Source organism: Petaurus breviceps, unplaced genomic scaffold, assembly GCF_028583685.1.
Source record: "Petaurus breviceps papuanus isolate PSGF00001 unplaced genomic scaffold, PetGlider_PUasm1.0 76, whole genome shotgun sequence".
In the NCBI taxonomy this organism is placed as follows: Eukaryota; Metazoa; Chordata; class Mammalia; order Diprotodontia; family Petauridae; genus Petaurus; species Petaurus breviceps.
In genome coordinates, this window is record NW_027186473.1 from 49725642 (window position 1) to 49752985 (window position 27344).

Here is a 27344-nt window from a genome sequence, read left to right on the forward strand (position 1 = left end):
GCAGTAAAAAGACGTCCAGATGAGTCATCCTCCTGCCTTATCTTCTCATGCTTTGCCTTCACCCCAAGGTCATTTCAAAGCAGACTGGACTGAACAACCTCTTTAGTAAGCCAGCAGAGGACAGAAGTCACTCCTTAAGAGCTGTCTACTTTAAATGCCTCTCATATGTGATCCTAAATGTGAATATCAATTATGCAGGCATCTCCACAAATAGATTATGGAAAAAGAGGCAGAATATCATAAGTGATACTAATGGCTTCTGTATATTATTATTATTATTATTTCTATGGCTTGGATCAAAAGTTCAAGAGCTTTAGATTGTAGGCAGTCACAGAACTGGAAAACTAATGAGGGTTGATAGCTTCTAAACCTGTAACTGATCTTTCCCTCCCACACTGATCTCTCCTTTCAGTGAAATCCTTCTGCACTCAGTCAAGACCACACAGATTAGCAATGAACTCTTCTGTAATTGTGTTGTGGGTTAGTTTGTCTGTCTCCCCAACCACAATGACAACTCCTTGACAGTAAGTTTTGCTTTATATTTTTTGCATGCTAAACTCTCATGTCTAGCACAGAATAGGAACACAACAAAAGCTTGGTGACTGATTAGTAAAAGAGTAGAAAAAGAATGGAAAAGCCACATTAAATAGACATGCTTTTCATTAATATGCTACACCTGGATTTAATAGGATTCATCCACCTCTGGGAGAGCATGGGGATCATTTCCTTTTATATCCTCAATGACTAGGATAGCACCTTGTACATAGTAAGCACTTAATAATTACTTGGTGCCAAATTTGGGGTCTCAATGTAGTCTATCAGTCCATGTACTGATGGAGAATGACATAAAGAATTGATGCCAACAAAGACCTAAGAAATAAAATGTGCAAAAAAGAAACTCAGTGAGTGTAGGCAAAGTTATTATATAAGTTTCATAGCATTAACTTGCTGGGAAATGGTACAACTTTAGACTTGACAAGGTTTAGAGAATCCTACAAAAAGAATTAAACATTTATTTCATGGGACATCAAACAGCTTTGCCCAATTTATGAGACTGTCAAAATAAATCACTGTTTCCTCAACTTTTCCTGCTAAGGATGCCTCTTGGCATTTGCCAAAAGTTTGAATCAGTCTCCCTTCCATTTTGATATTCAAGTTTTACTCCTGATCAAGGCTTTGCAGCCCAAGTTCTTTGCATTCCCAATACCTTTAGGACTCTGTTTCTTCCCTGTCTCCACCTCCTCTTTCCCTTTCAATAACAGTATCTCTCTGGATTCGTTCACTTCCAAATGCCTCTTCTCTCCACATTTCTCCTGGTCTTTGCACATTAATTTACAAGGCATTAATTTTCCTAGCCCTGAGTATATTCTCAAGCCATGACTCTGTGAACTGTCTTATACAACACAACACCTACTGTGTGCCAGCCCTATACTAAATGTCAAGGAGGTCAGGGGAGGGGATAAAAGATCATAATAAAAATAGCTGAACAGGGGTGGGTAGGTGGTGCAGTGAATAGAGCACAGGCCTTGGAGTCAGGAGGACCTGAGTTCAAACCAGACTTCAGACACGTAACACACACACACACACACACACACACACACACACACACACACACACAAAACTAGCCCCGTGACCTTGGGCAAGTCACTTAACCCCAACTACCCTCCAAAAAGCAAAAAAAAAAAATAGCTGAACAGATATAGTGCTTTAAGGTTTGCAAAATGCACTGTCTTATTTGGGGCTCACAAAAAGTCCTATTATTAGCAGTATCTAAGGAAAGATTTGAACTCGGCTATTTTTGACACCAAGTCCATCATTCTGTCCACCATACCATACTCTATCTGCCCCATAGTAGGCATTTAATAAATGTTGATTTATTTATTGATCTCTCAAATATCTACTCCTTACAACAAGCTTGCAAGGTAGGTGCTATCATTATCATCCCCATTTAGTCTAGACACTAGGCCTGGATGGGGTGCTTGAAATGGAGTCAACCAGTCAATAAACAAAGTTATAAAGCACCTCTGTACAAGGTACTGTGGTAGGCACTGGGATAGAAACAGAAAAGTGCCCTCAAGAAGCTTATAGTCTATTCAGAGAAGAAAATTTATACACAGATAGCTATATATAGAGGAGAACCAAGATGATTTGGGGGTGGAGAGGCTCTAACATCTGGGGAGATTAGGAAGGTTTCATGTAGAAGGATGTGAGTGCAAACAAAGTGGGATTTTTGTGGTTTATATTTTAGATTTCAGTTTCCCAGGCTAATGCTAAATTGTAAACATATGAAAGATTAATCTCCTTTGAACCCTGGTAATTCAGGGCTGTAGTACATTAGGTATTGTGTCATGAGGGTTTTCACACCTGGCTCTGAGCCAATTAGGTGCCAAGAAAAATTGTGTATATATAGGGAACATCAAGAGGGTGAGTGAAAAGAAAATAAAGAAGAAAAATGAGCATGAAGAAGAAAAATAATTGTGAAAATAGAAAATGAAGATGAAGAAGAAAATAAGCATGAAACATTGAGAAGGCTAGTGGTGGTGGTGGCAGAGACTTGCTGAAGGAGTCTCCTGGTTGTGAAAGTGAATTGAGTTGAAGGGTAGAGACCCACCCACAGGAAGGAGACTTAGCTTAAGCCCCCTTTAAGAGCTATTATCAAGGAACCTCTGGACTTTGAAAGTAAATTGAGGTGGTGGTGCTGGTAATGTGTGTAAATATTGTTGTTGCCTTGTGGAAGCTTTGTTTTCCCAGAGACAGAAGCTAGGGGCAGGGGCCCCTGGACCCTGCTGTACCTGAATTCAAGCAGGAGCAGGAAGAGCTTGGAGTGAGACATGGAGCAGGAAAGGAGAGCTGCCTGTGTGAGGATCCAGGCAGGAGCTGGGAGTGGTCAGCCCACAGACCTGCAGGAAGAGGAATCACGGGGCTCAAGACTTGGCCCCAAGTCAAGAAGAAAACTTTGCAGCAAGGCAGGAGCAGTGAGAATGTCTTCCTGTCACACTCCCCTTGGATGGTTTGGGACCCAGGGGGTGGAGTTGTGGGAGTGGGGAGGTATCATAAACTCCGGGTATTTATCCTGTCGGCTTTGTCACTCAGTCACTCCATAGGACTTGGAAGCGGGAGCTGGAGCAGTGTTAGGACTTGGACTCTTTGGCTCTTTTGAGCATGAGTGCACCTGAGAGTGCCAAGTGGGAGCCTGCAATGGCAGCATGGAAAGACACACCCCCAAGAAGACTTTTAGGATTTGGATACTCTATTTTGATTGAGGAGATTGTAAGCTACCATGACCTAAGGGTGGAGTGTGTTGTGCTTTCTGCTCCCCTGGGAATGTGTTGTGTTAGGGAAGACCCCTGATTGTATAAGATATACTGAATACCGCGTGTCATGTTACATACTGAGCATTATGTTATATACTGAATGATATGTTTTGTTTAAGGCTATGTGGTACCTTCATACCTTGTTGTTATGAATTATGAATGCTTTAGTTTCTTGAATAAGGTTTAGTTCTGAATAGAGTATTCATTATACCTTGTGTTTAGACCCTTAAAATTATTCACAGCAGAAGCCCTCAAGTGTTCTGTGTTGACTGGTGTTACAAAGGAGGTAATCTAAGAGATGGAATGTATGTTAGGCATGGGAGACAGCCAATGCAAAGTGGTGGAGTCAGGAAGCCTTGTGTTCAAATCTTATTTGAGATGACCATGGTGCCAACTACTACCTACTACTACTACTGGTGGTGCACTCTTGGGCAAGTCATTTTACCTTGCTGGACCCCTGCTTCTTCATCTATAAAATAAAAGCACTTAACTAGATGGCTACTAAGGCTTTTTGAGCTTGAAATCTATTAATTCTATGAGAAAACTAAGTCTTAGAAGTGTTAAGTGATTTGTCTTAAGATTACACAGTAAGGGACTCAGGCAGAATTTGAAATGGGTATAATAATAATAATAATAATAATAATAATAATAATAAACACCAACCTCACAGGATCATTGTAAGGATAGAAAAAAAGAAGACCCAGTATTTATTTTTAAGAAATTCTGGCACACTGGAAGGGTCTCCTGAAGAATCCCCTTGCTTTAAATAACAATACCATCTGCTTAAAGGCATTTTGATACCATCTTGTCTGAGGGCAGAGCAATGGCCTCTTAAGATCCCCTTCAACCATTTGACTAGATAAATTACAGAGAAATATAACGAACCAGAAAGGTACAGTTGATAAAGAGCCGGCCTCAAAGCTAGGGAGACCTGGGTTCAAGTCTGACCTCCAACACAGCCTCACTCTTATCAATTATCCTTTTCAATCCTCTAGGCAGCTCTCCAAGTCCCTACTATAAGGCTGTGCTTTGCTGAGAAGTTACTGCTGGGATAAGCAATTAAGATTATCTCTGGCAGAGAAAGTTCTGCCCTGCATTTGTAGAGGGAGTTTCCTCCCCCTGTAAGAAACCTTTTATCAATGGAACCACTGGGCAAGTTCTTGTATTACAACAGCCTACAAATACTGGAATAACTAATCAGTCATCTGGAGTCCATATGAAAATAACTGACCTGGGGCTCTGAGAGATGGGCCATGCCTGACTTGGCAGGCCTCACCAACGTGATAGCTCCTGCTTGAGCATGTGGCTCCATGAGAACTGACCTAGGGAAGATGCTAGGCCCACCCCTCACCTGCCATGTGCCCCAACCAACCACAGACTTGGCACCTGAGATATACATTAAACTGCCTCATATTCATTTTAAACACATACAGACTTTATTTTACAAGAGATGGTAAGCACCTTGAGGGCTGAGACTGCTTCCTTTTTGTCTCTGCATTCATGAGCACCTAGCACTGCCTGAGACAAAGTAGAAACTTACACAGCTGTGGACTGACTGATCGATTGATAAGCAAGGAAGAGGAAGGCAGGGATGTGGGACTTAGGGGATCACAGGATAAGGGGATGCACTGATACAAGGGTCCAGGTTTGCCACTGGTCAGCTAATCTAGAAGCTCTGAGTCTCTGGAGCCATTCAGTTAGGCTCAAATATTTTTCCTTAACCTAACTTATCATATGCCTCCAGAATGATTTCAGAAAAACACAGACTCAGAGCGACCATTTTATACAAGCTGTATTAATAACAGAAGAAGCCAAGAAATTTCTGGGAAGATGGTGGAGGAGGTCAGAAAACTTTTGGCTTTCCAGACAGAACATCACCTCACAGCAGCAAAAATAAGGATGGGGTAAAGCAGTTGTCCTCCTAAGACAATCTGAGAAGAAGCTCAGGAAAGACCTGACTTCCAGAGGTGGAGGTTTGGCCTGAGTAAAGTGCAAACACCTCCAGGCCCACCCTTGAAGAATCAACAAACAAGCCCTGGGGGCAGCTGGGATGAGAGGCAGTCTCAGCCTTAGAAACTTTTACTCACAGGGTGGGAGTTTGACTGCTGAGTATGATTAAAGAACCTTCCACTGTTGAGGGATGCCCAGCACAGCTGTGCTGACCACACACATCCCAGGCTATGGCTACAGGGAGAAGGAGCTACCACATACCTGATGAGTGAAGTAGCGAGGGGTAGGGATCCTGTAGGCCGTGGGTACTTGCAGTAGAGCACAGTCCCTGGTTTCAGTTCCAGGACAGAGGTGACAGCTATAGTTTGTAGCCATCAGAGGGATCACAAGGGGCAACATCATTTGTGGGACAGTGTGGGTGGGGGCCCTGGCTGTGGCTTAGGAGTGGAGAAGAGAAGAGACCCCAAGGTTGGACCCTGAGGCAGATCTCAGAAAATAATAGTAAGAAGGACCCAAGGCTTGGGGAACTATTCCCCATACCTTGGGACTATAACTTGATTACACTAATGGAAGCTAAAAACAAAAAAAAACAACAACAAAAAAATGAGTTAGTAAAAGAAAAAGAACCCAACCACAGATAGTTACTATGGGGAGAGAAGATCTGGGTTCATATGCAGAGGAAGATAATGGAACTAAAAAAGCTACTTCTTTTTCCCTGAGAAACATCAAATGGTCCCAAGTATAAAAAGAGTTCTTAGAAGAACTTTAAAAGGATTTAAAAATCAAATACAAAAGATTGAAAAAAAAATTTGGGAAAAAATTGAGCAATCCAAGAAAATAAAGAAAATTATGAAAATAAGGTCAACCAACTAGATAGATAATCAGAAACTTAAGGAAGAAAATAATTCCTTGAAAAGTAGAATTGGGCAAGGGGAAACCAATGACATTCTGAGACATCAAGAAATCATAAAATAGAATCAAAAGAATGAAAAAATTGAAGAGACAGTAAGACATCTCATTAGAAAAATAATCTATTGCAAACAGATTGAGAAGAGATAATAGAATAGTCAGACTACCTGAAAATTATGATAAGAAAAAGGAATTTTTATATAATAGCATAAGAAATTATCAAGGAAAACTGCCCTGAAATTCTAGAACAAGAAGGCAAAGTTGAAATAGAAAAAATCCACAGATCACTACCTGAAAGAGATTCCAGGAGGAACACTTACAGGAATATCACAACCAAGTTTCAAAGATCCAAGGTTAAGGAGAAAATATTTAAAATGACAAGAAAAAAAAACTTAAATATCATGGATATGGACAATAAGGATTACACAAGACCTACCAGTTATATGTTGAAGGACCATTGGTCTTGGAATACTATATTCTGTAGAGCAAAAGAACTGGGGTTAAGCCCAAGAGTAACTTACCCAACAAAGTTAAGAATAATCCTGAATGGAAAAAAATGGATATTTAATGAACTTGAGGACTTTCTGGTTTTTATAACAAAAACTCCAGAACTTAAAATTTGATGTATAACATCCAGGTGAAATATAAGGTAAACATTGAAGCTCAATTACAATGTCTTAGTAAGGTCAAATTGTTTACTTTGTATATGTGAAAACATTATCAGTACTCTGATGATTTGTCATCGTTATCTGGGTAGTTTGAAAGAGATGTGTGGGCTGAATTGAGTATGATGGGATGATTCTAAAAAAAATTTGTGGAGGGAGAGATAAAAAGGAGTAATTATGTCACACAAATGAAACACAAAAGGAAAAACTGATAGAGAAGAAGCCAGTAGTGGGGAGGGCAGGTAGTGCTGGAACCTCATTGGGAATGGGTTAAAGAGGGAACAACACATATCTAAAAGGGTATAAAAGTCTTCTAAATTCAGAAAAAAAATAAGAAGGCAAGGGGATAGGGATGGGGGAGAGGATAAAGGAAGGACTCTTAGAGGGATGGGGAGGTTAAGGAATAGGACGGCAAGGTAGTGGGTAAAGGAGAGGACTGAGAAGGGATAGGGTAAATAAGGATAAAGACAATGAGGGAAAATAGAAAGGAAGAAAATAATACAAGCAATTGTAGCTTAGGATGTGAATGGGACAATAAAATGGAAATGAACAACAGATTAAAAATTTTAATTCAACAATATGTTGCTTTTAGGAAACATAAAAATGAGAGATATACACAAAGATAAAATAAAGGGCAGGAGTAGAATTTAGTATGTAAAAAAAGCAGGCATAGTAATCATGATCTCAGACAAAGTTAAAGTTAAAATAGATTTAATCAAAAGCAAAAAACAGGGAAACTACACTATGTGTCACCAATATTATTCAATGTTGTTTTAGACTATTAAAAATACCTAGACAGTATAACATACTGGAGCATATACCTACCAAAACAGGAGCTATATGAACATAAACATATAACACTTTTTATACAAATAAACTCAGATATAAATAACTGAAGTAATATTTATTGTTCATGGGTAGGTAAAGTCAATTTAATTTCAAAAATGACAAATTTACCTTACTAATCTATTTATTCAATGTCATCCCAATTACATTACTAAAAATTATTTTACTGAATTAGAAAAAATAATAATAAAGTTCATTTGCAAGAATAAAGGTTGGGAACATCTAAGGAGCATCTAAGAAACCAGGGGAAAAAGATGTAAAGGAAGTAGATTCAGAAGTATCAGACCTTAAACTGTATTATAAGGTGAGAACATTATTGAAGTATAAAAAGGATAATTTTGATTATTTTCAATTAAAATTTCCTTGCTAAAATCTATGTAGCCAAGAATATAAGGAATGCAGAAAATTGGGGGAGAAAACCTTTCATAAAAAACCCTGATACGGAAAGACTTGGACTTATGAAGGAAGATGCTATCCAACTTCAGAGAAGCAGATGATAGGAGGAAATAAGCATAGTATGGTCTTACATATATGAGTATATATGTATATGTTTATAGATATCTATGTATATGTATATATGTGTTTGTATATCTGTGTACATGTGTATACATACACATACACACACACATATATATCCATATTTAATTGCAGTCTTCTTTAGGGTGGTGGAGAGAGGGAGGGGAAAAAATAAAGTAAAAAGTATACAGCAGATATTTCGAACAAACAAGGTTTTAGCATAAGCTGAACTCAATTAATTGGAAAGTTCATAACAGGTTTAAAAGTATAATCAAGCCTTATATCCAGGGAAATATGGAAAATTAAATATAATGGAGTAATCCAACAAGTAACACCTACTCCGCCAGTGGCATAGTAGATAGAACGCTGGGCCTGAAGTCAGGAAGACCCAAGTCCAAATATGGCCTCAGACATTTGCTAGCTGTGTGACCCTGGGCAAGTCACTGTTTTCCTCAGTTTCCTCATCTGTAAAATGGGGATAATAGTAATTACTTCCCAGAGTTGTTGTGATAATTAAATCAGATGACTGTAAAAGACAGCACAGTGCTGGGCTGTCACATAGTAAGTGATATAAAATGTTTATTCTCTTCCCCTGCCTTCCCACCAGAATCCATTTAGTGGATGGCTCTCCATCCTGTGTCCCCTCCATCACTCCATGCTCTAAGTGTGAATTACTACTGTTCTTATTGATAATTCAGTGACAGTGAGGATCAACTAGGCATTTGCAGGCTCAGTATGAAAGTTGTCACTTAGTGATGCCATTTCTTGGGGTAAATGCTTTCAGAATTCCAAATAACCAAATTATAGCTGAATTTCATTTGTAAGTTGCAGGTGCCTGTAGAAACTCCATTCAGCAGGACTTGCTTGTGCTGAAGCCTCTCCATTTGTAAAATGAGGATAGTAACGTCTGCCCTAACTTACTTTGCAAGAACCTTGTGAAGATAAATGAGATAATATACATGAAAGCACTCTGCACTCTTTGGAGGAAAGGCAATATATAAATAAAGGCATTATTACGATTGGCAGCAGCGCTGGTAAAGGCAGGGTCTGTTTACCGAGGCAGGGTACAAAGGCTCTCCCCCAAGAGTTTTCCATCATTCACTTATTTGAAGAATCCGGCTCCATCCGCTCTCTCTTAGCAGAGGGTGGCCTTATGCCTTTGAAATCTGCCTCTTACAGCTCTGGACTGGGAGTAAGGTAGAGCTGCACTGGCTTGAATCCCACCTTAGAATCTTACCAGCTGTGTGCTTCTGGGTAAGCTGTTCGTTTTCTCATCTGTAAAATGGTGATAATGAGAATACCTACTTTGCAGAGTTTCTGTGAAGATCAAGTGAGACAATGCATGTGAAGTAAGGAAGAGAGATTTAGAAACTATCTAGTCAATGCCTTCATTTTACCCAGTTAAGTGACTTTGCCAAGGTCATATAAGTAGCATTTGAACTTGGGTCCCTCGACTCCAGAACCAGTGATCCTTTCTATTATATCATGTTCACTTTCAAATCTTAATGTCCTGAATAAATGTCAGCAATTATTATCATTCTATGACTACTAAAATACAGACAAACAAAAAACAATTTCCTAATGTATTTGGTCAGGAGTATCTAGGTGGCTCAATGGATAGAATGCCAGGCCTGGAGTCAGAATCTTCCTGGGTTCAAATCCAGCCTCAGGTACTTACTAGCTGTCAAGTCATTTAACCCTTTTTTGCCTCAGTTTCCTCATCTGTAAAATGAGCTGGAGAAGGAAATGGTGAACCACTCCAGTATCTCTATCAAGAAAACCCAAAATGGGATCATGAGGAGTGAGATATGATTGAAATGACCCAACAACAACGTATTCGGTCTCATACAAATATTTTAACTATAATAAATCATGGGTTCCTCATATAGACAGGTTACGGCATGCTGAATTTCCAGTTTTGATCTCAGTCCTGCCATAGTTGACTTGATGGAGATCCTGCATGAATCTTTTCCCCATCTACAAAACATGACAAAATATCTTCCATTTCCAGAAGTGATGAGAGACTGCTACATACATTCTTTCTGGAAACAGCAATAATTGACATTTTACCTAATATTTTAAAGTCTGTAGTGTAAACTTGATGATCTCATCAGCTCCCATAGATTCAATCATCATTTCTGTGTTGATGATTCTTAAATCTACTTATCCAGCCCTAGCCTTTCTGCTGACCTTCAGTCCTGCATCTCTAACTGATAGTGGACATCCCAAGCTGGATGTCTTGTAGACATCTTAAATGCAACCTATCCAAAAATGACTCATTGTGTTTCCCCTTAACCCTTCCTTTCTTCCAGACTTCTCTCTTACTGCCAAGGGCACCATCCTCCTCCCAATCACCCAGGCATCATCTTCAGCTTCTCACTCTTTCTCGCCCCACTATATCAGGTCTGTTTGCCAAGGCCTGGCAATTTAACATTCAGAACATCTCTCCCATCTGCCTCTGACACTGCCATCATTGTGATGCAGACCCTAATCAACTCACACCTGGACCACTGCAGTCGCTGCTGGGGGTCAGCCTGCCACAAGTCTCTCCCCACTCCTGTCCATCCTCTGCTCAGCTCTCAAAGTGATCTTAAAGCCAAGGTCTCACCATGTTACCCTCCCACGCCCTGTGCAATAAACTCCACTGGCTTCCTGTCACCTCTGGTTTCAAATAAAATCCTTTACAGTCCTTTGTAATCAGGACCTGCACCTTCCCAGTCCTCTTCCATCTTATCTCCCTGCCCAACTGCACTCCCCATGTATACTCTGAGATCCAGTGGCACTGGCCTCCTCACTGTTCTTTGGATAAGATACTCCATCTCCCAACTCCAGACATTTTCATTGACTCCCCCATGACTGTAATGCTCTCCCTCCTCGCTTCCCTGTTGTTACTGTTCAGCTGTTTCAGTCACATCTAACTCTTCATAACCCCATTTGGGGTTTTCTTGGCAGAGATACTGGAGTGATCTGCCATTTCCTTTGCCAGATCATTTTACAGATGAGGAAACTGAGGCAGGAGGGTTAAGTGACTTGTCCAGGGTCACACAAGCTAGGAAATATCTTGAGGCCAGTTTTGAGCTCAGGTCCTCCTGACTCTAGGCCCAGTGCCCCAACCATTGCACCATCTAACCACACCTGGCTTTCCTGCAAGTCCTGCCTCAAACCCCACCTTCTATATATAAGAAGCCTTTACAGATGCCCTTTGATTCTAGTGCCTTACTACCTCCAATCTGTCCCACATATATCTTGTCTGTACATAGTTGTCTGCCTATTGTCTCCCGCATTGGACTGTCAGCTCCTGGAGATCAAGAATGTTTTTTACCTTACTCTGCATCCCCAGAGCTTAGCAGAGCACTTGGCACATAGTAGACTCCTAGTGTTTACTGACTATATGTAGTCTCTCAACAGTATCACAAGGCAAGTCACAAATAATCTCCACTCCTCAGACGAGGAAATCTGAGACTTGGAGGTTCCTGTGGCTGCATAGCTAGCAAGTGTTGGTGGTCAGGTATGAACACACAGCTTCCTTCCTCTAAGGCCAGAGCCACATCTATGACACTGCTCTATTCCCATTCATTAAAGGCATCCATCCAGTCTTCTATGTCACTGAGACCCATATAGAAGCTTAGCCTATGCAGTAGGGAAGGACTGGCTTAAAATTGGGGAGATTTGGTTGCAAAAGGGAGACAACAGATACTTTTCAGATAGGGTGTGGACCCTGGGTTAGATTCAAGGAAACCTTTCAGGATAAGGACCATTTTTAAGAAATGATCTATTAGGTCTGCTAAGGTTAGTGTGCTGATGCTACTAAATCAAGGACTGGGGAAAGGGTTTCCCGAAGATGATTCTGTAATCTTTAGTCAGCAATGAAAACTTAAGAGTTGTCATGCCAGAAAGTAGCTGATGCCCTTGTGGTCCCCATATGACTTAAGTGGTGAAAGTCACTGGCAGACAGATTCAGAAGTTAATTCAGAGGTTAATCCCCCCAAGTGGGGCCCCCTGCCACAGGCAGTCATCTGATTCCAGACACCCTGCTGATGCCTCACATCTGGGAAAGGAGCCCTGGAGTCTAGAGGAGTCAGTGCCTGAAGCTCACTTAAAGCAGCTCTATGACAAATTTTTAATAGGAAAAAGTCTAGACTACAAGTTATAGTAAAATTTCATCAACACAAGCTAACATGGCAGGGTAAGAGCAGGTTAGGAAAGAGAAAGGCCATTCTGCATTAGTGAAAAGTCTGAGTTTTAGAGTATTTCAAAAGACAGGCAGTTTTATTTCCCTATGCATGGAATAACTTAAATTAGACACTTGAAAACATGTTTACAGGTACTGAGATCCTACTAGGTCTGTTTTCAGATAAGACTCATTTTTAATTAGTAATATCCTTTGAACTGATATGATAAAATCCTTAATAATTCTTTTATCTGGAATAGATGCCACTACAGTCTTGTCAATGCAATTGATTTGCTAATCAAATCCTGTCTATATGGGCAAAACTAACCCTGGATAGATGACAGATTGATAGACAGACAGATAGATAGATATAGAAACAAGTAGGCAGGTGGGTAGACAGACAGATAAGGCAAGCACTCACATGGAAGTCTGAAGAAGTGATACAAGGACACTTTCAAGGTCTCTTTGTGAGACACAGGGGGCATGGGCAAAGGACCGCCCAGCTTGGCATGTCCAAATCTGAGAAGATGCTGTGTTCTGTGAGTGAAGTAGAAATGCGGTAACTCCTAAGAAATGTGAGAGGCACAAATCTAGAGACATCTCCACTCCAAATGTTCACGTGGACTATTTGTCTAATCTGTGGCAGAGCCTTTGTAGTTTGCATGGGTTGGATGAGTCACAGTGGGACACACTGTACCTTGACCCTGACATAATGATGTCATTTTGGTCCTCTTTAAGCACAAATGACAAAAAACTACAGATAGATAGACAGATAGATGGATGGATGGATGGATAGGTAGACAGACAGAGAGATAGAATGAACATTAATTATTAGGTATGTACCAGACATTTCTAAGCACAAGCAACACAAAAATAAGAAAATAAGACATTCCATACTCCCACAGGGCTTACATTCTAAAAGCAGAAGAAAACACACAAAGGGGAGGGGTAATGGAGAGCAGAAGTATCCAAGGGCAGGCAGAAGAGTCAGTGCAGAGGGGTAACAGGGTGACCAGTGAGCTGGCAGGGCAGGGAGCATCCCTGGGGCTTTTGATGATGCTGGTTCCAGACAGGGAATCACCAATCACCAAGTCAGCCTCAGGGTGAGCAAGGCAGCTAAACCTAGCTGAAGTGCCATAAACTCTTAACTAATGGAATATCAACTAAGATGCTGTTCTTGTAATGAGTAGAGTGGTTTCACAATTCAGCTTTTCTTGCCAAGGTCTACTGAACCAAACATGGTCTTCCAATTACAGCCCCAGAAGAACATCAGCTCCCTGAGGTCAAGGACTGCTTCCTTGTTGTCTTTGAGCCCTCCCGGTTTAGCATGAAGTCTGACAATGACTCAATAGAGATCTCCCAGTGAAACTTCTACTTTCCCAAAGGAAACTCCTACCAATGCAAATTAGCATCCTCTGTTCCTTAGAGTCTTAGAGAGCTTACCAATATGCCAAGAGATTAAATGATGTGCCCATGGTTACAAAGACAGTATGTGTCAGAAGTGGGACTTGAACCCTTATTTTCTTGACTCCAAGGCTGGCTCTTTCTCCACTACACCAGGTTTACTCTCTTCATGTTGTGTTGTCTAGCTCTTAATAAATGCTTACTGAATTGAATTAAATTGAATGTCCCAGAAGGGTGGGTCTGAGCCAGGGTTCAAAGCGAGTACTTGGAGAGAACATCATTCCTAGAACATGCAGAAGCCAGCTATGGAGCAAGACCAATCCTCCATAGTTCCTGAATTCCTTGGAGAGAGGAGGTCCCTCACTAGGTTATGCTAAGGAATTCCAACTTAGGTAATCGTATTGTGTAGAATGATACCTATATATATTTTTCTCCCCTGTTTTGAATCCACAGTAGTATAGCTGATGAGCTCAGTTCCAGCCCCCGAAGAGACTGCATTCTATGATAAGAGAAATGATTCATATGTGGGAGATGTGTGCATGGAAAGAAATTAGTTTATAAAATATTTTTGGTATTACTCATGATTAAATATGCTACTGTGCTCAGCATGGAACAACATTAATTTCTATTATAATCTTTTGTCTAATTTCTCATGTCTCAGCAGCAAAAGAAATAAGACATTTAATTAGCATTCCTTTTTTAAAAAACAAATAATTTTGACTCACTTAAGAACAGCTGCCACTTATAAAGTACACTTTAATTTCTGAGTTCCTAGTCATCACTCTTTTATTTTCTCCTTATGATATTCTTGATAAGTTGATTTGGACAGGTGTAATTATCTCTTATACAGAGAAGGAGAAACTGAGTCAGAGAGGGATGTTAAGTGGAATACAGACCATAAGTTCGCAGGCCCCTCCTGGAGGGCAGGGATTGTTTGTTTTTTCCTCTGGTATCCTCAGGGCCAAGCACATGTGCCTCTGCACAATTACTACTACCATCAGAAATAGCAGTAGCAGCTAACATGTCTATGGTGCTTTAAAGTTTACAAAATGCTTTATATACATTCTCTCATTCAATCATCAAACAACCCTGTAAGTTAGATGCAATTACTATTTCAATTTTATAGATGAAGAAACTAAGCCTCAACCAAGTTACGTGACTTGATTGGGTCACATGGTTGGTGGCGGTGGTTGTCCTTCATTCTGGTTCTAGAGGAGGGCCAAAGTGACATCACTATGCTCGAGTCAAGTGTCAATGTGTCTGACTGTAGCTGATAAGCCCAATATGAGCTTGGAATACTCTACCTCAGGTCAGGCACAAATGGTCCATGTGAATATTTGGGGTGGATTCTCTGGATTTGCACATCTCAAGTTTCTGTCGAGCTAATTCAATTCTACTTTGCTCACAGAGCACAGTCCCTTCTCTGACGTGGGCATGCTGTGCTGGGCGGTCCTGTGCCAGTGTCTCCCATGTCACACAATCAGTTCCAAAGTTCTTAAGGGAGACCTTGAGAGTGTCCTTGTATGGCTTGAATGCTTGCCCTGTGTGAGTTCTCCATAAAATAATCTTTTTGGTTGCTAAGTATCTGGGGCAAGATTCTGAGCCCAAGGCTTCCTGAATCCAAGTATAGTACTCTATCTACTCTACCAGATTGCACAGTGCTTTGCACATAGTAGGTGCTTTTTGCAGAAGTGAATTGAGTGTTTTCTCCAAGATCATACAATGAGTTCTTGGTAGCACAAGTATTATAACCCAGGTCTGTATAATCACCAGTCCCCTGAGCCTGGATCTTCCCTCTAGACTATGTGCTTCAACATTCTGGGTCCATACCAGTTCTTTCCACTTTATTGATGCCAAAATGGAAGTCAGTCCCAGTCAATAAACATTTAGGATAGAACTCAAGTGAAGCGAATGTAAACTCAAAAAACCAGTGACTTCAGCAAGAATACAGAACCACAAGACATCACTTCTGTTATGGTACTCAGACCCAGAAGACTCCAAGTTCCTTAAGGGCAGAGATTATAATTTCATTCTTACCTTTGTATCCCTAGTAAGGAACGTGGTGTTTTGTATACAGTAGGCACTTCACCAATGGCTCCAGCCTACCTTTCCAGGCTTAGTACACAATACTCTCCTTCATGCATTTTATGTTCCAGGACAACTACATTATCTGCTACTTTCTTTTTTTTTTTCCAAATGCTTTATTAACTTCAATTTACATCATTCATTTCCACCAGATTTTGAGTTACAAATTTTCTCCGTTTTTCCCCTACCCACCACTCCAAAATAGCAGTCCCACAGGATATGCCCTCCTCCAATCTGCTCTCTCCCATGTTTTCTCCCATACCCCTTTTGACTTTTCCAGTGGATCTCCATGCCCCAGTGCCTGTATATCTTATTTACCAATTACATGTAAAACAGTATTAATAATAGTATATATATATATATATATATATATGTGTTTGTGTTTTATATGTTTATGTTTAAATATTTATGTGTTTGTATGTATATATATATATATATATATATATTTGAGTATTTGATTTTAAAACTTTGAATTCCAGATTCATTCCCTTCCTCCCTTGTCACTCACCCTTACTGGGAAGATAAGCAGTTTAGTATAGGTTGTACATGTGTGGCTAATGCAAAACAATAACATAGGAGATGTATTGTAAAAGACTGACTATATTTCCCTCCCTCCTATCCCACCTCCCAATTGTTCTATTCTCTACTTTGATCCCGTCCCTTTTCAAAAGTGGGTGCTTCCAACTTCCTTACCTCCCAGTCTGCCCTCCCTTCCATCATCCCCCCTCTCATCCCCTTCCCCCCCTACTCTCCTGGAGGGTGAGATACCCTATTTAGTGTGTATTTCATTCCCTCTTCGAGCCAAATTCAATGGGAATAAGGTTGACCCATTCCCTTTTGCCTTCCTATTCTTCCCCTCCATTGTAACCATTTTCCCTTGCCTCTTCTATATGAGATAGTTTACCCCATTCTGTCTCTCCCCATCTCCTCTCATTATATTCCTCTCTCACCTCTTAATTTCACCTTTTAATTATCATACCTTCCTGTTAAATTGGGCCTGTGCCCTCTATCTATGTATACCTGTAAACATATATACACACATTCACATGTGTATTCATATGCCCATATACCCTCATATATATATATGTATATATATATATATTTCTATTCCCTTCAACTACTGAGAAGTTTCATAAATTACAATTATTTTTCCATGTTGGAATGTTAATAGTTCAACTTTGATAAGTTCCTTATGATTTCTTTTCCCTTATATTTCTATTCCCTTCAACTACTGAGAAGTTTCATAAGTTATAATTATTTTTCCATGTTGGAATGTTAATAGTTCAACTTTGATAAGTTCCTTATGATTTCTTTTCCCTGTTTACCTTCTCATGCTTCTCTTGCTTCTTGTATCTGAATGTCAAATTTTCTATTTAACTCTGTTTTTTTTCAGCAAGAATGCTTGAAAGTCCTCTATTCCATTGAATGACCATATTTTCCCCTGAAACATGATACTCAGTTTTGCTGGGTAGGTGACTCTTGGTTTTAATCCCCGCTCTTTTGACCTCCGGAATATCATATTCCAAGCCCTTCAATCCCTCAGTGTAGAAGCTGCCAGATGCTGGGTTATCCTGAATGTGTTTCCACAATATTCAAATTGTTTCTTCCTGGCTGCTTGTAATATTCTCTCCTTAATCTGGGAATTCTAGAACCTGGCTATAAAATTCCTAGGAGTTTTCATTTTGGGATCTTTTTTAGGAGGTGATCAGTAGATTCTTTCAACTCTATTTTGCCCTCTGGTTCTAAAACATCAGGGCAGTTTCCTTTGAGAACTTCCTGGAGGATGATTTCTAGGTTCTTACTTTGATCATGGCTTTCAGGTAGTCCAATAATTTTAAAATTATCTCTCCTGGATCTATTTTCCAGGTCAGTGGTTTTTCCCATGAGATATTTCACATTGCCTTCTATTCTTTCATTTGTCTGGATCTGTTTAACAGCATCTTGATTTCTCATAAAGTCATTAGCTTCCATTTGCTCTAATCTAATTCTGAAGCAGTGATTCTCCTCATTGAGTTTTGAGATTCTTTTTCCATTTGGCAAATTCGGCTTTTTAAGGCATTCCTCTCCTCATTGCCTTTTTGAGACTCTTTTGCCATTTGAGTTAGTCTATTTTTTTAAGGTGTGATTTTCCTCAGTGAGGCTGTTGACTCTCATTTCATAATTTTCTTGCATTGTTCTCATTTCTCTTCCCAATTTTTCCTCCACTTCTCTTATCTGCTTCTTAAGGTCCTGTATAGCCTGTAACCAGATCATATTTTCCTTTGAAGCTTTTGGTGCAGGAGTTCTAACTTCACTGTCTTCCTCCTGTTCCATGCTTTGCTCCTTTTTGTCCCCCAAATTGGAGTCTAATTTTGGAATCTTCTGTCTGTTTTGTTTCCTTTGCCTGGTCATGTCACCCCTCAGTCACTTGACACCTGAGTTTTTTGCCACAGTAGAACTCTGCCACCAGACAGGGGAGCTTTCATCCCAAACGCTGGGGTTTTCTCAGGTGCCGGAGGTATTAGATGGGTGCCCTCTCTGAGGTCTCCATACGCTCTGGCAAGCTGTACACCAGACCTCCACCCTAGACTGCAATCCAGATCCAAGAAGGTTAAAGCAAGATCGATTACCACTCAGACTGGTGCTTGGTCCCCCCACACTCTGCAGGCCAGGAGCTGGAGCTGGCTTGCTCAGCGCTTCTCTCCCTGGGGGCAAAAGCTATGCACTCCCACTTACTGGGTCCCAAAGTCCAGACTACACTGACCTCTCACTTTGTCCTTCGCATCTATGTGTCGATAAATCTGGAAACGGCCACAGCTGCTGCTGATCTGGAGTCCCTCTGGTACAGCTGGTCAGGCCCGCCCTGGGGCTAAAGCTGTGGTGTGGGGCTGGGCTCCCAGATTCCTGCCGGCCTGCCAGGTTGTCCTCTGCAGGCGGTTAGCTTCTCTGTGTCATTTTGTGGGTTCTGCAGCTCCAAAGTTTGTTTAGAGTCCCCTTTTTACATGGATTGGGGAAGGTGGAAGCTGGATCAGCAGGGAGGTCCTGCTTCTATTCCGCCATCTTGACTCCACCTCCATCTGCTACTTTCTAATGCATTCAACATCCCATTTTCTATTTCTCTGCCTTTGTATAATGTCCCCCATGCCTAGAAGGTATCTCCTGTCTTACCTTCACCTTAATGAGATTCTAGTTTCCTTTAAGACTCAAATAAGATTCTCCCTTTCAAACAAGGTGTAACCTGATCATCCGGGCAGCCAGCCACCTCCTCCCTCCACCACCCTGCATTATTTTGTGTATATATTTACCTGTATTACTCAAATGTAAACTCCCCTGATACAACATAAACTCCTGAGGGCAGGGTCTGTTTAATTTTTGTCTTTATAGACCCAGGGCCCAGCACTAAAGTAGCTTAGTAGTAAGCACTTAATCAATGCTTATTAAATGAATAAATAAACGCTTGCTGTTGAGATTGAATTGTGGCCAGATGGCTTTACATCATCCAAATCACATTAGTATATGGCTTCTCTGGTTCCCTTTGAGTTCCACCTAAAATCCCACCTTCTATAGGAAACCTTTCTCCATACCCTCTGCCGATGACTTCCAATTTATCCTGTATATAGCTTGTTTGTGCATAATGGTTTACAGGTTGTCTTCCCCATTAGTCTATGAGCACCTTGAGAGTGGGGACTTTTACCTTTCCCTGTATCCCAGGTGCTTAGAATAATGCTTGGCACATAGTCGGTGCTTAATAAATGCTGCCTGACCAGCTGATTGATTATACCTAAAGACCACTTCAAAACACGTGATATGAAAATGGAGCAAAATGATACCAATTCCCATTTTCCTGTAATGACTTGTTTTTAACAGGTTGTAGATGACTTTTTAATAAAAGGCATTAGAGTTTCAACATCAAAATACTCACAAAAATCAGCAGTAGTAGTGGTGTTACAATGATGCCCTGAAAGAAATAAAAAAGACGATATTCATTTATCAGCCTAGAAAACAGAACACTCTTTGCCATTCTAAATTCTGATGCATGAACACACTTATCCTCCTTGCTTCTGCTTAATACAATCTAGGTGATAAAGAAAGGGGGAGGGGTCAAAGTTAGTTCCTCTGCAAAGCCTCCTTAGCATCTCTCTTCCAGTTATTTGTATCTGATATGATTAAAAGGATGCCCACACATCTTCCTCAGGCCTGTCTGGCCCATGGTAGGTTTAACTTCTCCTTTCACGTTCTTTGTGCGTTACCGGGGTCTGGGCCAGTGCCTGGCAAGCTTCCCTTCTCCGAGGCTTTCAACTCTAACTTGGATAAAGTGCCCCCTTTCCAGAAAAGACAGGTGGTTCAGTCCCAGCTGGGGTCCTCTTCTGAGCAAAGACCACGTCAGCTGTGATGAATGGGATGTCATGATTTTGTAATGTGAACGGATCTCCCCTAGGAAATGAGCAGAGATCTCAAAACTCATTTCACTTGATTAGCCTCCCCGTCTCCACGGTGGAAGGCAAGTCTTTCATCTGATTTAGTCACCCAGGACCTCCTTGGTTCCTCCACCTCCCCCAGGCAGAGACAGGCAAAAGATTTGTTTTCTTCAGTGACAGAAAACAAGTTGGAGGCTGTTGCCGATCAGGCAGAATACAGGCTTTTAGGTTTCTTGTAGGCAAATCTTTAAAAACGAGTTGTTTGAGGTGGGAGTAAACATGACAGCTTTCAGTTTTAGGTTGGTAAATGATATTTCTCTCTGTCTCTCCTTCAAATCTCAGTATCTTGTAACTTAATGAAAAAAAGCATTTTATAATTTATAAGTTATTTTATGAACTTTGTTATATTCCGGATCAGGTGTGGAGAACCTGTGGCCTCGAGGCCACATGTCGGGCTCTAGGTCCTCAAGTATGGCCCTTTGGTGGAATTCAGCGACAACTTTCAACATTGTATTGCCGTTTATGAAGTTTGGCCAGTGCACACACGATATCAGGTTTGTCGTGGATCCATAGACATGTCCCCTTCTAGGAAGCGGTTCAAGACTACAGGCATGCCCTTTTGCAGGAGCACTTTGAACGTACTGACATCTACAGGAAACAAGTAGCTTTGGAGTGGCTCATGGAATCTCAGGGTAGAAGAGGCTCAGAGTCCACTCAGTCTAAGCAGAAAAAAAAGAGTGCCACTACAACATCCATGACAAATGGCCTTCTTGAAGACCTCCAGACAAAGGGAAGCCTTTCCTCCTGAGGTGGCCCTTTCTACTTTTGGATGGCTCGGACTGGCAGGAAGTCTCCCCCCCCCACCGCCCCTCCCCAATGTGCCTCCTGGCATTTCCCTCCACTGTTCCTCTGTAGGGCAGTCTTTTGGACACTTGGAGACAGTTATGTCCTCTCCCTGAGTCTTCCCTTTTTTTTTTCTTTTAAGGATAAACATTCCTATCTTGTGTCAAGGACTTTGGATGACATTAGCACTCTCTGAATACAAAATGTCCCAAATGGGGGAAGGAAGAGAACGAGCATTTATATAATACCTACTGCATGCTAGCAATGGGGTAAGCACTTTTTACAAATACATCTCATTTGATGTCTAGGTTCAAAGTCTTTTATTGAGACTTCTGCCATGGTTAGGACACAATGATTTGCCCTGCTTTACTGTGATAGGGAATGAGTCAGACAACATACCTTCAACTCTGATAGGATCATTAATCCCACAATGGAAACATCTTGAATTCCTGGTGAACATGCTCAAGGCAAACAAATGTGCCTAGACCTAGAGTGACTCTGAGTCAGGGGTGAGGAACCTGTGGCCTTGAGGCCACATGTGTCCCTGAGGCCAAAGGTTCCCCACCTCTGATATAGATGCGTAGAGGCTTTGTGTCAAATTCTTTACACTAAGAATGACTGATCCAACAAAAAGTTTTTGATATTTCCAGCATTCATTCCATATCCACTGGGCATGAAGGGTCATGTGTGTTATGTCCTACAATGCTAGTGGCTCAGGACTGACATTTCTGCTTATTATTTGGGCTTTACAAGAGCCTTTATTCTAATGAAGTACCCTATTTTTCAATAGGGAGCTAACAACAGAGAACAGGGTGAAGTGTAATAATAACTGCAGTAATTAGCAGTTATCAGAGGCAGCACTGGAGTTGGAGGGGTAGAGAGGAGAAGAGCTTTAAAATCTTGTATGATTTCCTTAGGGCTCTCTAGATATTTAGGAACCAGTTGTGGTATTATGGAAAAAGCAATGGGTTTGTAGTCAGACAACCTGGGTTCAGACCCCAGACTAGTTATTCGCTATGTGATACCGGGTGATAATAACATTAATAGTGATAATAATAACACTTAACATCTATATAGTGCTTGCTCTGTGCCAGCTACTGTGCTAAGTGCCTTGACAGCTGTTATCTCATTTGAATCTCACAACAACCTTGGAAGGAGGTAGGGGCTATTAATATCCCCACTTTATAGATAAGGAAACTGAGGCAAACAGTGAATAGTTAAGTAACTTGCCCAAGGTCATACAGTTAGGCCAGATTTGAACTCAGGTCTTCCTGACTCCAGGCCTGGTGCTCCATTCACCATAATAATCAGCACCTAGCTACTCACCAGCCACTTTCTCTATCTGTGCCTCACTTTCTTCAGACATAAACTGGGGAGAATAATACTTTCCCTCACTTGGTTGTTGTGAGGAATCCAATAAAATAATATATGTAAAGCCCCCGGTAAACCATAAAGTGCTCTAGACAAGGCAGTTATCAGCAGAGAAGGATGTTTTTAACAGAGCATCATATTTAGTGTCTCTTTCTGATGGGAATGAAAGAAAGGGCCTGAGAAATGTGCCCTTGGGTGACGTGGAGGAGGATCGGATGCATTAAAAACACACGCAACAACATGAACACTCAGCAGATATCAGTGGTAAAGTGGGTGAACTATAAATTGAAGCCATGATAGCAACCATTACTGAATGTCAGAAAGGCAAATAAAGAAAAATATGTAATTTTCTATCTAGTGAATTGTGGAATGGAGCATCATTTAAAAACACATCAATTCCGCTCCTTTTCTCTCTCCCTTTCTGGACAAGTGTTGTCAAAAATACAGTGTATCAAAGTAAATAGATTATGGATTAGCACTTCTAGCTGAAGAAGCTACCTTCCCTTCTGGACTCAAGGTCAAGGCAGTTTTAGCATCCTTGAAGCCGGGGTGCAGTGTTAAATTCTCTCCTGGTAACCCGTAATGGAGTCAAAGTTAAAAAAGAAAAAAGTGACTGCCTTTCATTAGCTGCTGAAAAACTTCCAGGAAATCCATTTACACCTCTGATGTGAAAGATGGGCTGAATATATTTCAATGATTTTAGTGGAAAGGGAAAAAAATATAAAACCACTCGACCTCAAGCACTGATCAACAAAATGTAGCTTTAGGCTGCTTCAGTCCCATTAGAGAATTGTAAATGCACTTTCCTATAGTAGGACTTGTGTAAAAAGCAAAATCCAAGAGAGTTGTCTGTGTTTCTTTTATTTGGAATGAGGCCAGGTAGGGTAGGTAAGGTTTTGTGAGCTGCCAAGAATGTCACCCGAGGCTGGGATCCAGAGGAAACCCTTCAGCTCTCCTGACTACATGGCTTGTTTGCGTGGTGTCTCCCCCATGAGGCTGTGAGCTCCTTAAAAGCACCGGCTTTTGCTTCTCTTCATGTGCCCAGGGTTTGGAACAAGGCCTAGCGCATGGCAAGCACTTAATAGATGTTTACTGACTGACATCCCTCCTTGCCACGGAGTATGGGAGGATATGGATAAGGTCACACAAGATGAGAAGGCATCGTTGGGGGGGAGACTTGCATTGATGAGATCACTGAGTCATCTAAACTAAAGGTTCCCCCACAAATATCTTACTCTGATGTCTGTTCATGACAGAGTGCTAACCCTGTGTTTTTGATAGTTAGTTCCAGGAAGCACAAATACTGTCTCATATCCTGCCAAGCTGACAAAGAAAAGGCTGTGAGAAAAGCCCAGGTCACAGACACTCTCTGTCTCTTTACGTATGTGTTCACACACACACATATGCACATTCACACACACACACACGCACACGTCTGCAGAGGCTCACTATCAGGATGGACAGAGGAAAGGTTTTGGCCACAGCAGCACATAAAGTGGAACTGGCATCTGCTTTGGCAGTAAGAGGACACAGGCCTTTAAAATCACACACCCCTGAAGTGCTGAACTATTGATTAGGTTTCATGACAGTCTGAATGGCCTGCACAGATACCAAAGCTAGCATTCTGAACTTTCTATTACATGCTGCTTGCAGGGCAGGCGTCAGAATTTTTTTTCAAAGTTTTCACTTCACTAAAGTACTAGTTTGTGTCAATAAGAGGTTGTTTTGGGAAAATGGGCCAAGAAATTCAGACCTGAGGAGGACATCCAAATGATTAAGCTGCACCTCATCTCCTTCATCCCATGCCTCTGAGGAATGAGCCTCCCATTCTACCAATCTAACTTGCTGCCTCATGGAACTTACAATCTACCTAGGCCATACTCAACAAAGGGTCCAGTTCCACAATACTAATTGTATTTTGTGAGCTAAAATACTATCTGTAATCACAATTAACTTTTGGTATTTATTTTAATAAAATGATGGCTACATCTTGTTTGGCTTCAGGAAATACTTCCCAACAGGGACCCAAGCAAGACCCTAACTTAAAGGACCCACATTCCTGGAAAATCAGTTAGTTCATCAACTCAGTGGAAAGGATGAATAAGTCCTTTAATGCTGACTATCTGATATGGACACTGATCATAGTAACTGACTAGAGTTTTTGCTGCCTCTGCATATTGGCCTTATTTATTTATATTCTTGTAGTCACTGTAAACATCAATTGACTCTGCTTTGATATGATTAATGTTAAAAATGAATGTTTAGCATTCAAGGATGAATGAATGAATGAATGAGATGGGCCTTGAGATGGATCTTGAAGAATGGAAAGTTTAGAATAGGCCAAGAAGACAGAAGAATGGGCAGGTTGCTTTAAAGACAAGGAGAATAATATGGATGAAGCAAAGGACTCTAGTAGAAAACAAAATTGAACAGATGAGGTAAACTCAGATTATGAAAGGCCCTGAAAGTCAGTCTGGAAGCAATTACAACAACCTCCTGTTTTTGAGCATGGGAGTTACATGATAAAATACTGGTGATATTTATGATGATAATAGTGAAAGAGCTCTTCATGGAACACAATGTAAAGAGAGAAGGGCAGGCAGAAGGTTGAAGAGGGAGGATAATGGAATGCCTAAATCTAGGAGGCAGGACAAAGAGGGGTCAATGAAAGAGCCACGCCAAAGGAAGAGTTTTAAAGAAAGAAAGAATGAGAACTGAGGCTGTGAGCTATTAGGTTTGGCAAAGCTGGAGGTCCCTGATGACTTCTGAGAGCATAGTTCTGACACAGAAACCCAAATATGGCAGAAAGTGTGGATGGCAGTGAGTATAGAGCATTTGTCCTGGAAGCTTGGTGAGCAAAGGAAGGAGGGATAAACATATTCATCACAGGGTGGGAGGAGGCTCAAGAATGGTTTCATGGGAGAACTTGAGTATGTCTGAAAGCAGAGGACAGGAGGTCAGTGGAAGGGAAGAGGCTGAAGGTGCAGAGAAGGAGGTGATGGAAATAGGAATCATGCCAAAGAAGGACAGAATCAAAGATCCATAGGAAATCACCTGAAAATTGTTTTGTTGGTTTTGTTCAAGACCTGTGATCTCATTACTGTAAGAAAGTCTTGGGGAGGAAATGCCCTCCACCAGTAACCAATCTTTCTGAAACTCAGCTGCCTGGGACCCTAACTTCTATGTACTAGAGGCAGGTCTTGAACCCAGGGCATCCTGACTACAAAGCCTTTCTATCTAATACCCCATGGTAGCCCCCACTAAAATAAATTCTGATAAATTCTATCAGAATCTGTTTCAAACTTCCTTACATATCCAACATTCCTAGGTTCCCCTCTCTCAGCTGATAACCTTACCCCCTACTTTACCGAGAAAATCAAGATCATCTCTCATGAGTCCCCTTGCGTGTTTCCCACTTCATTCCTCAAAAATCTTTCTACAGCTTCACCTATTCTTTCTTCCAGTCTCAGAGGATAAGCCAAACTTCTCCTTGACAAAGCTCATCTGTCTACTTGTACTCTTGATCCTATAGCCTCCCTTTTCCTGTAAGACCTCGCCACATTAATAATCCCCTCCCCTTGCCCCTACCTCATCTCTAATCTATCCCTGTCTAGTAGCTGTTTCCTTGTTACCTGTGAATGCACTCAGGTCTTGCTCATCCTTAAAAAATCTTCACATGGTTTGGGCAAAGCCCCTGAGCTAATGTCCTGTATTTGGTCTCCTTTTCATTGCTAGGTTGCTAGAAGGAAACCTTGGTTGCCCCTGCTTCTAACTTCTCCACCAAACCTGTACTCATTAAACTTTCAGACAACCTCCCTTCTGACCCCACCACTCCATTGCAATTAGCATCTCAAAGGCTGCCTGATAACTGCTGAATTCAATGACTTTTTCTTAATCATGACACTTTTTGCAGCTTTGGACACTGTTAGCTACCCTTTCCCTGCTGGATATTCTAATTTCTCTTGCCTTTAAAAATGCTGCTCTCTCTAGCTTCTCTTCTATTTTGTGTGAGTCGCTGCAGTTGGATCATTATCCTACATTTCCCATTTTGTAAGCACCGATATATGCCAAGACTCCATCCTTGACTGGTCTTGTCTCTTGGTGATCTCATCTGCTCCCATGGGCTCATAGATCATTTCTACACCAATGACTTCCAGATTTAGGATTCTTACCCTAATCTCTGCTGAGCTCCAGGACTCTATCATCAGTCGATGGCTCCACCTCTTTATGTGGAGAAGAGTGAGGTAGCACAGTAAATGGAATGCTGAACCTGGAGTTAACCTCTGCTTGCCTCAGTTTCCTCAACTGTAAAATGGGGATGATAATAACAGCACCTACCTCTCAGAGCTATTGTGAGGATTATTTGAGATATTTGTAAAAGCTTAGCAAGTGCCTAGTACACAGTAGGTACATAATAAATGCTTATCTCCTTTCCTTCTTTCAAATCTAGGCTCTGGTGGTTTCTTCTCAATGAAGTCTTCTATTCCTGTTCTCTACCTGCTCAAGCTAGAGCTGTCTGTAAAATGGGAATCACAATAGCACCTACTTCATAGTGTTGTTGTAAGAAGCAAACGAGATAACTTAGGAAAAATCCTTTGCAAACCTTACAACGCTATGCAAGACTAGCTGTTATTACCATTCTTCTTCTCTAGCCTGCACTCACATCATGCCTGACCAGCATCAGACTCAGCTAAATCCATGTGATATCCCTTCCCCCACCCCAGGGGAGTGGAAGGTGGTTGGGCGCAGGGGTTGTCTCTGCCTTATCTTTGTATCTTCAGTGGCCAGCACAGCCCTTTGTACAAAACAGGTTCTCAACAAATGCTTGTTGAAATGAGCCTGGGTCCCCTGTCTCCCATCTGAACACTGTATT

General features: G+C 41.2%; 1 protein-coding gene across 3 annotated transcripts in view; it reads right to left on the reverse strand.

Moving 5' to 3' along the window:
* The window catches only part of SLC10A7 (solute carrier family 10 member 7), a 294204-nt gene that overhangs the window by 71786 nt on the left and 195074 nt on the right, over positions 1-27344 (reverse strand). For 2 of the 3 annotated variants that reach the window (XM_069105475.1, XM_069105473.1), the window contains one exon: positions 19762-19797. The exons of the other annotated variant lie outside the window; for it this stretch is intronic. In XM_069105475.1, the coding sequence (XP_068961576.1) occupies positions 19762-19797 (36 nt within the window). The remainder of the gene's footprint in view (positions 1-19761; positions 19798-27344) is intronic. 3 annotated transcript variants of the gene reach the window in all.